Genomic DNA, 10,904 nt, shown 5'->3' on the forward strand with positions numbered 1-10,904 from the left:
AGAGAATTTTGTCTCTTCAACCATGAACTGTTCAAGGATATGGATCTCTAATCCTAAAGCCTAGTACAATGCCTAGTGCAATTCACTTAATGAGGGTAGAAGGAATGAATGACTGAATCTGGTCCTATCTTCTTTATGGTGATGCTTTTTGTCTGTGTCTTTGAGCATAAGGGGGTCATTCATATAGGTGATACAAATAAGATAAAGCCATGTTAAGAATTCTCCTGGTTGATCTTTCCACTCTCTCCTCATGCCTGTCAAGTATTTACAATAGATAGAGGGAGCAAGGTTAGGAAACTTTTACATATTTCAGTCACTAGTTCTGATCTTCTAACAAAAGCTTTACTAAAGGACCTAAAAGTCCTCCTCCATAAACTCTCCATTTTCTGGAAAAAAAAACAGATATTCTTGGATTAGGTCCTTCTACCTCTATTGCCATCCTTCTTTCATTATAATGTTCATTGCCCCTCTTGAGGTCAAGATCACAGGAAGTGATGGTACTTATGCCAACAGTGCAGTTTAGAAGAATCCAGGTGCAGGTAGCAATCAGAGTGTTCTTAAGCGTTCAGTCACTGCCCTGTCCCTACAACCAGGAAAAATGGGTTCATGAACTTACCGCCATGCTTCCAGACTTATCAAGGACTAAGCACACAGTTCTTTCACTGATCTTTAGCAATGAGACGACAGGCGGAGGGGGTGGTGCCACCATAACCTCTGTGTTTCTAAAATCCTCAGAATTGCTGATTACCTCCCATGTGCTTCTGAAATTGCACTTTTTGTTTTGTAGGCTTGGAGCTTCATGGTTATGGTTTTTTTCATTACAGAATTCAGTGACCTAAAAGGTTAACAAAATGAAAAGAAATTTTATATATGATGCATTTATATTTTTTATATGATGCATTTAAAAACTCAACTACAAATCTCAAAAGTATTAAAAACCTCTTCTCTAAAAATGTTGTTTATTGAATGAAATATGATTCAAGGAGGAAACATATAATAGTAAGGCAGACTTTCAATAATAATAATAATAATAGGTGACACTAGATGAGTACTTACTATGTGCCAGCCAATGTTCAAAGAACTCTATAATAATACATCTAATCCCTGAACAGATATTTTATAAACATGGTAACAAGTCCTCTGATTATAAATATACAGTCTGAAGTAATGATTGGTATACTTACAGAATCAATACCTTGCATAAACATTATGGATGTCTTTTCAGTTTGATATTTATCAGGGAAGAACTGACAATCTTTTTGATACAGTTTTGTCTTGGAATCAATTTTGCATCTATTAGTTACACAGCTGTTTCCTTGACACTTATACACTCTGTTTATACCAGTAATGCCTGTGGAACACCTGAAATTGTGTGACAGTTAGTCTCTGAGGCAACCTAATCATTAAATTTTTTATAAAACCTTAAGTGGTCTTCTTATCAAGGTTTTCAATAATGATCTTTATCAAGGTTTTTATTCTTATTTGAATACCACATACGTCCTATTTTGACAACAAAGTTTCAGGGTTCCTACCAGAGCACTTATCTGTTTTTCAAGAAATTTTTGAGGGAAACTTAAGTAGGATCTCCAGTCTATGCAAAGGGTGAGTTCTCTTCTGGAATTAAATCTCCTGCTGTCCTGCTTATACTAGTGGCTGTAGGCTCCCCTTTTCCAAACATCTCTCCTCGTAGCCTTATGATGGTAAATGAACTGCAGGCATCTGGAAAAGGTATCTTATGAAATCATTTACTCTTGGTACCACTTTAGCCTAAGACTGTTTGTATATTTCTTATTCAAAGAAATTATCTTGAAGAGAATGAAATGTTGCATAGCTACAAGTATTTTGATTATTCAAGGAATATTTTTATCCAAAGTGAAATGTGACTAGAAGGAAAGACTGGGATACTGCCAAGGACAGTAAAGAATAGTAGAGGGATTTTAGACATATGTTTTATTGCATGGAATTTGCCATAAGTGGTAGTGATTGTAACAAATATGCTGGAATGTGAATGTAGCTTATCTTTTCAGTATATTCCAGTTCAAATTAAAGAAGCAAAGACTAGATTTTATTTAGTAATTTGAGGAGTCTTCTAAATATGTCTGTGCCTCTATTGCCCCAAAACTCAGCAAACATAATGGTGTTATCTATGTTAACAACCATGATGAATATTATGCATAGACTTAGACATTTAGGGGAATATGATATAAACAAATGTAATCACATAATAGTCTTTAAAATACTCATCCTAAAACTTGGTGCTATGGTGCTGAGGAAGGACCTTCATTGAAATTTGTACATTTTTGACAAGTTCCCACCCCCAGCAGGGCATCTAAGATTGATTAAGCTGCTGATGCCCAATTTTACATTGATTACCTCACCCATTCTGCTCTCTTGATCTCAGAATCAAGAGGATTGTCTATTATTAACTGTGATGTTAGATTTGTATTTTAACATGAACGTTATAAATCCCAGGAAATTTCTGTTTGGCTCTCTGAAGCTGGTTGATTTCCTACTCAGCCGCATTTACCACTACTTATTTTTTTCATTCTTTTGTAGGATAAATAATTTTGACCTCCTAGCACATAGTACAACCCTTTACAGAGAGCACTAACTTCAGCAAAAATGAGTTCTGGCAGCTATGGTAGAGAGGTATAAAAATATGTCAACTTGACTACCAAATGCTCTTGAAGTTATGTGTATTTTAAATGAACAACCAGCTTCAGGCTTCCCTGGTGGCACAATGGTTAACACTCAGTGCTCCTAATGCAGGGGCCCTGGGTTCCAACCCTTGTCAGGTAACTAGATCCCACATGCATGCTGCAGCTAAGAGTTTGCATGCCACAAATAAGGAGCCAGCAAGATGAAACTAAGGAACCCGCCTGCCGCAACTAAGACCCAGCACAACCAAATAAATAAATAAGTTTTTTAAATGAATAAATAAATAAATGGACAACCAGCTTCTTTGAGATACATTTTCTTAAAAAACCAAAAAGCACTGTTTGTGATATAGCATCTGTTACCTGCACTGGGACAAAAATGAAAGAAAGGCTTTTGAAAGAAATCAGTCTAAGGAAAATGAGAAGTTACTGCCTGCAGTAATTTAAGACAGTTTAAATAGTCATGCCTTGTTGCTTCAATTTTCTTTGACTTAGCACTGTAGAAAGGCTCATCATCATTGTACTCATCAAACACTCCCCAGCGGAGATGGGCCCACTCATGGACAAACAGTCTACCTGTTGGAAAATATTTCAAATACATGATAATATTTCAAGTGACATAATCCATCCCTTACATATTTTAAGAAAAATTTTAAATATCCAGAATGTTTAGGCTTTAAATAACTGCTAACATTTATTTTTTTGTTTATAAAAAAGCATACTGAATTACATTTCATTTTATTAATTATATAGTTTTTAGCATATTATTTTTTACTCCACATTTGTTAAGTCAACGAAACATTTATTATGTGTATGCCATGGGCAGAACAGATTGAACTTTGAGTTTTGGTTCTTGGGGGGCAAAAAGTCTTAGATATTACAGTGGTTTTTGGCTCTACAAAACTCACTCCTACCAACAACATAAACATATGTATAACACATCTGTGGTATTAAAATTTCATGAAGGTACAATTAGTTTTAAAATGTCTATATATGTTCCATAGGGGATTGATAATGAAAGAAAAAGATTGAAAAACACTGCTATAGACAAAATATAATTTGGGCGGGTGTCTAAATGAGGTGATTAATTTATAGTACTTAGCACATATAAGCATTAATGAAATGAAAACAATTATTTTTAATTATATATATTCAGCACTATACTGGATTCTAGGAAATATACATATGAGTAAGATATAATCCTTGACTAGGATAAGGTTAGAGAGAGGGGGTCGGAATTAAAATTTTTCTTCCCTAAGAATTTCAGGGTGAATAGAAGAATAAAGAATTTCATTCTTGAAATGCAGGATGAAAAAATAAGTACATTTTTTGTTTTAGCAATGTTAGGAAAAACTTCAGCGGAAACAGGTATGGAGAAGTAGAAGTTGGAAATATAGTCTGGTCCACTACAATGTGTGTTTCTCCAACTCAGATTACCTCATGAGATCTGAAAACTGGAGGACAGTGTCAGTATTATGAAGAAGTCATGTCTCTTCTTTAAGTCCTTGCTACTCAAAATGTGTTCCTTGCACTAGCAGTGTCAGCATCACATGGGAGCTGACAAGAAACGCAGAATCTTGCGTCTACTCTAGACCTATTGACTCAGAATCTGCTTATTAACAAGATCTCTAAATTATTCCTCTGCACATTAAAGTTTAAAAACACTATTTTTAGGTTCCTAGGCAAATGGGGTCAGGTGAGTGAACATGAATTATATACATCCTTCAGTGTGGGAAGAAAAAGCTCTCCTATCAGCTACAGTGATAGGAATTTGGTGAATTTTAAGAAAATTTAAATCTGCCTGCACCTGCTGTTCCTTTTTTTTAGAAGAGTCCACTCTCAGACTGGCTTTCTTTTCAGCTCATGACTGGTTGCCTGGCTCCCATGCCCTCCTCAGTTTGCTGAAAAAAGAGAATTCAGGTGCTCTGACCACACATACAAAAAGGTAACTATATGAGGAGATGATGTGTTAATTAGCTCAACTGTAGTAATCATTTCACTATGTACATGTATAGCAAATCATCATGTTGTACATCTTAATTATATATAATTTTTATTTAAAAAGCAACACCTCTGATTTAGAATTCCATTCCTATCTCAATCATTGTCTCAGTTCCTACTAGCCCTGTTCTCACTTCCAACAGCATTTCTGTGTGAGTGTGTGTATGTGTGTGTGTGTGTGTGTGTACTTTTAATATCTGCTGTGGATGCAGCTTGCAGCCACACTGAACTGCTGTTTGGATGGTCCAAAAGATCTTTCCAGGGACCTATTGTTTTTGTTATCATTTTTATTACAAATTCCATAGATTTTGAGGAGTTTCTTCTTAATCTTATTTCCCCCCAAAGCCTTGTTGCTTTTAAGGCATTGTTTTGCAGAATGTGAGTTTTCCCACAAACACATGTATCACATTATGGCAGAGACACTTGTCTAAGAAGGAAGGGGGGAAACTGTCAGTTATGGGATAAGGGCTGAGGTGAGGGGTATGGGAAAAGAATAAGAACTCCAGTAGGGGCATTGGCTTTAGAAACTGAAGAAAATCTTCCTCTTCTAAGACAGGTGGAAGTGGAGGGAAATGAAGGTGGACATGAGTTTTGAAGTAGAGAGGAAGAAGGGAGGGACCTCTATTTTCTCAACCAAGGCACCCGTTAACTTATGAGGTGGAAAACACTGACTAGTGATCTTAAGAAAAGTGGTAGAAGTTTAGAACAGCTGCTATCAGGAATGAGAAAGGAAGAGGAGAGAAGGCAAGTCCAATCATTGTTGAGTAGATTTGAGGACTTCACTGAGCTTGGAAAACGTGTTTTTTTTTAAAGATACCAATTTGGTTTATAATTTTCTTTCACAATCTTGGAAACATATTAACAAGAGTCAAAAGAAATGACTGGAAATTCAGTACAGAGAATTGGCAAGTTGAATAAAACATAAGGATAAGAATGGTGAGGGAGTTGTGCTATTTATACTTGTAGCTGACATGACGGACTTTGCTGGATATGTCAGGTAGAAAAGAAAGTATATCTAGAAGGGCACAAAGGGTTAGAGGTGCCAAGTACAACAAGCATGGTCAGACCAAAGTATGGGGGAGAGATAAGATTGGGATGGGATTGGATGATGGAGCTTTTAGGATTGGGTCCAGGCAATGTTGAGGACCATGACTAGCTGATTGTTTGACAGAGATAAGAGACTTAATGAATGTTCGCTGAAGGGGCAGTGGAAGAGGAAGAAGTGGTCCTGGGCTGTATGGATTCAGGAAGGCTTTCATTGATTAGTGACGTATGAGTTGGACTCTCCTTTGACAATAATCTTCATTTTCATCTGAAAAATATCATGTTTTAGTTCATTTGAAACAATGATCTTAACTCTTAGATTGAACCAGAGGAAATTGCCATTTTCATAGATAAAAATGATCACTTATAGACAAGTTCATCTGGTTCAAAGAATGGATTGAATAATAGTATCAGCAACTAACAGCCTAAGAGCATTTTCTCTTGGCCAGGAACTGTCATCTTGGCCCTTTTCAGCTTGCCACGCATCTCCTTCCATGGAGGTGGCATGTGATTGATTAATATCCAGCAGTGGAGAACTGAAAAATTAAAATCTAAAAAGTGTTCCTAAAGCAAAACATTTACTATGGCCATCCCATGTTCAAATTTCTGTAGAGACCATACTGAGTACAATGACAAGGATGATCTAGTTTAATATTCCCAACATTTCTATAAGGTAGGAGCTCCTCTATTCACTATTTTTTAGGAAATAAGCACAGAGAGGCTGAGTCTCTTGTCCAAGGTCACCCATAGCTGTAGGGGAGTCAGGATTTGACCCTAGGGACTCTCGTTCCAAGGCTTGTGCACTGAACATGGATATAAAGCTGCATGTTGGAATCATGGCAAAATATTTGTTTTAACCAAAATTCCTACCTGATGGTCCAAATTCATTTTGTTTTTTTCCAAGTACAAAGTCAGGGGTGAAGTGAATGTATTCTCCTTTTTCTTCACAGGCTGTGAACTGCTTGGTATATGGCTCATCTCTACCTGGGAGGGTAGGTGGTGAGACTAAAACATCAACCTGAAAATGTTTAAAAAGGTGTTTAAAACATCAGAATGGGAATGATAACATTTGTGTGAAAAACTCTGAAATGATTAATTTAGGTCAAAATTGACAAGCAGCAGAGAAAATATTTTTAAGAGACACTTTTTGACTCTTACATGTTTGTAACTTTCATGCTTTGGCCTCTTGTACTGAGTGATGTTCTTCCAATTCTCTGGAATTAATATTGACACATTTCTGAAAAAAAACCTTTTTTCTGTGGCTTCAAACAGATAAGTAGATGCTGCAGTCACTATGACCTATTATTATAGGAAAAAAGAGAAGTGAGGATGGCCAAGGGAGAGTAGACTAAATGAACAGGCGTTCATCACAGGCAATTCTCACTTTTAGTCCTTAATACAAAAAGCAACTGACTGGTGAGTAGGGTTTCTGATTCAAAATTTGAAATCTGTCACCTGTCAATCCAAAACTGTGGCTTAATTCTGCACATTTAACAGCTTTCAGTCTTCTATAATCCTACATCAAAAGTCAAATACTTATGCTTGGCATTACAAGGAATTGTTTAATATGATAAAGGAAGCATCTAGACTTGGTTCCAATACTAGCTTAATACTCTGGCTTAAACCTTGGCTGGTTTATATGACTGCTTTGAATCTCAGTCTCCTTGTCTCCTTAATATACTATTACAACCTATCTTTAAGTTTGCCACAAACATGAAATGAGTTATAAAGCACACATAGGCAGTCATAAAACTCACTGACATCATTACTATTATAATTCCTAGTAGGGAACAGCCTTACCTGATGCAAGCTGAGGAAAACAGTTTATGGCGATGGCCCATGGAAGAGATTTTCACTATATTCCCACCTCCCAGCAGAGGCAGCTGGGTTGAGAGCACAGCGAGTGGAGTAGTGGAAAAATTCATAGGAGAGGCAGAGCTTTTTGATCATAGGCAGAGCTTCTTGCTCTGCTATCAAGCTGAAAATAATATCACCTTATATTGTTTAGTATCCTGAACCCCAAAATGTTATGATTAGTAGGAGAAATAATTCCTCCAAAGAGCTTATTATCTATTGGAGGAAATAGATGGATAAAATGTTCTTTGGTAATCTATTCTGCATGATCAAATCCACTGAATAACTGAGGAATACTGGGTGCTGGATGACGATGTCAACCTCTTCATGTTGCTGACAACACCACAGTCTACAGTATTGTTTATGTCAAAGTAGATCCTCCTCTCAATTCTTCCTGACCTAACATAAGACCACAATAAAGTTATTCTTCTTCAGGAATTTCAGGACATTCTTTCCTGTTCTCTGGAAGATGGTCTAGTGTGCTCTTAGTGTATTGAAGAGATCATTAAACTGACGAGGCTCAGGGCAGGGATCAGCCAGAAGCCAGAATGCAGAGAGCTGAGACCCAGATGACCGGCTCTTGTTAGGAAAAGGGCTTTAGAGAGCTCCCAAAATAGGCTGGAGGTTACTTCTCAATTGATGATAATTATATTTTTCCAAGTGTTCAGGCCAAAACTCCTGAAGTTTTTTTCATGACTCCTACTTTCCCTCCACCCCTCCTCTACTCCACACACCTATCAACAAATTTCTCTATGACACTCTTAGAATTTGTCTAGAATCACACCACAGTAATGATCTCTACCACAATATCCCTGTTCCAAGTCACCAGCACTTCTCACTTGCAACAGCTCCCGACCCAGTGTCCCTCTGTACCTCTATGCTGCAACAGAGCTTATACAGGTTGAAGGGACAAAGTAAAGCCCTCTACAGTGTTTCCTCAAACTGCCGACAGAGTGACTCCAGAACAAGCACAAGAGAACATGCCTCTCCTCTTCTACGGATTCTGATTTCACTCAGAGTAAAAGCCCAAATCTTTCTGATGGTCTGGGCCCACCTTCAGCTCTCCCCACCCTTCTTCCTGCTCATTCACAGTTGTTTCCTTGGTCACATCAGACATGCTGTCACCTCCAAGCCACTGCACCTGCTGTTCCCTCCCCCAGGTTTTCAGCTGGCTCTTCCAGGCCTCTGCCCAGATGTCACATCAACAGTGAGACCTTCCCTGACTACCCTGCATGAAACAGTAACCCACATTCTCTCCCTACCCCAGTCCCGCCAACACTGCCTATCCCCCTTTGCTGATTTATTTTACTGCATAACAACTTACTACCGTTGGCCTGCTCTACGCTGACATGTTTTTATTGTCTATATCATCTGAAAAGAATATATACTGCAGGAGATCGGGAGCTTTAAAAAATTTCACTGCTCTCTCTCCTGGCATGCCAGAAGCAAGCATTCAATAAATAACTGTTTAAAGAACAGACAAGTCCAAGCGATTGTCTTCCCAGTTCAGTTCACCCTGCTGCTGCTTCTCACCAGAAGGATGGGAGATAATTTCCCCTTTTCGGTTTGTAACATTTGATAGCAATGGACTTAAAACAAAGATTCTTTTTCTTTCCCTCCTGCAGTGTGAAAAGAGATTGTGTTTGTCAAAATAAATGGCATGGGGACTATAAACATTCCCTGTACTCCAGAAATTTTCTGAGGCTGAATTTAAGCAGTAAAGATGTACTGCAGTGAAGCTGTGTGCTGAGGACCACCCTGCAAACTGTGTTTGAGAGACATTAATGAGTTGCATGTAGGCCTGGAAATATGCTAAATATTCAGAAAACATTATAGTTATCTAAAATAAAAGTAAACCTTCATCCAAAAAAAAGAACAGATAAGTCCAGTTGCTAATTTACAGATTAAGAAACTGAGGATCAGGGAGACCCCATGCCTTGTCTTTGGTCTTATGGTGAGACAGGGTAGAATGCTGTCTAGAACCTTCAATTTCCACTGCCCATTGCAGCATTGTTTTTTACTTCACCATGCTTCTTTTAAACTTCCTTAGAGTGCTTAGAAGTTTCCATTGCAATTATTAACTACTATATATATTTTTCTCATCAATTCAAACAATAGAAATCCCATTTCTTTCTTACCTTTATCTGTTCAATTAGTGTTTCATCTTCTGGCACAGCAGGGTCTATAGCAATGATAATGCCCTCGTAGCCATTGTTATCCAGCCGAACAAGGGAAGTATTGGACCCCTGCAGCAGGTACAGGGCAAAGAGGAAGACAAAACTTCTGAATGACCCCATTGTTCCTCTTGAGTTGTTCCCGGCCCCAGTCTTGTTCAAGAAGCTTTTCTTTCACCTTTAATCTCTCTCTCTCTATATATATATATATACTCCTAAACACTGTCGACATTGGCTGATTATGGGACATTAACTGTTTAAAGGTCAGTGTTACATATGTGGGAAAATATTTGGCTTCAGTTTACACAATCGTTTTATTGTATATTATTGTAAAAATGATCTGAATCATACAAGAGTTCAGATCTTTTAATAAAATACATTGCACATATTCCTTTGTGGACATATTTTCCATACTTTCTAATTCTAGCTAATTTCCTCTGTATAGACATATATTTTGTATTTTCTGAAGAGTTCAATGTGAAAATAAATAAAATTTCATAATGATATTAATAGAAACAATACTGCTAATTTTGTTATTCGGTTTTACAGAGTGATTTAATTATTATTTACTAACAGTATAAATAATAGAAGAGAATGTAAGATTACTAAATGTAAATAATGCCAAATTAGGTAAGACAGCTTTGAAACCTAAATTAAATATTTTTAAGACTGATAAATTAAGGCAGATTCGGTAAAGTTATTAGAATAAATCTTCAAAAATCCTGTCCAGTAAAGAATGAATAGAATTTGTTTTTAATCAAGTATATAAAAAAATGATATGTGTTGGTTATTATTGAGGCAGAGTGAATCATATTAATAGTTAATATTTATTCGGTACTTACCAGGGCAGAGATTCTCTCACTTAATCCTCACTGGAACTCTGTAACATAAGTATGAATATTATCTTCATTTTATACTTGGGGAAACTGAGGCACACATCTTCAGTAACTCGCCAAGATTACATAGCTAGTAAATGGCAGAGTCAGTATTTGAACCCAATATTCTTACTCTGGGAATTCAGGTGAACAATGATGAATTCCCCAGGGAGAGTCAGACTTCTGATTACCATGGTGACACAGAGGTCTCCTGTCATGGGACTTTTAAATCATGGGTCAGTCACATGGTAAGACAGTAACAGCCAGGTTTTTTCCTTAAGAGAAGAGGATTTGGATTG

General features: G+C 37.2%; 1 protein-coding gene across 1 annotated transcript in view; it reads right to left on the minus strand.

Annotated features, from left to right (window-relative positions):
- The window catches only part of CLCA4 (chloride channel accessory 4), a gene marked incomplete at its 3' end in the record, with an annotated part of 133,737 nt that extends 123,718 nt beyond the window's left edge, over positions 1-10,019 (minus strand). The window contains 6 exon segments of the mRNA XM_081258896.1: positions 617-835; positions 1,185-1,362; positions 3,125-3,233; positions 6,573-6,720; positions 6,861-7,001; positions 9,695-10,019. Of these exon segments, the coding sequence (XP_081115022.1) occupies positions 617-835; positions 1,185-1,362; positions 3,125-3,233; positions 6,573-6,720; positions 6,861-7,001; positions 9,695-9,853 (954 nt within the window). The 5' untranslated portion in view covers positions 9,854-10,019.
- Positions 10,020-10,904: the final 885 nt, after the last annotated feature.

This window comes from Mesoplodon bidens (genome assembly GCF_964165515.1).
Source record: "Mesoplodon bidens genome assembly, chromosome: 2".
NCBI lineage: Eukaryota > Metazoa > Chordata > Mammalia > Artiodactyla > Ziphiidae > Mesoplodon > Mesoplodon bidens.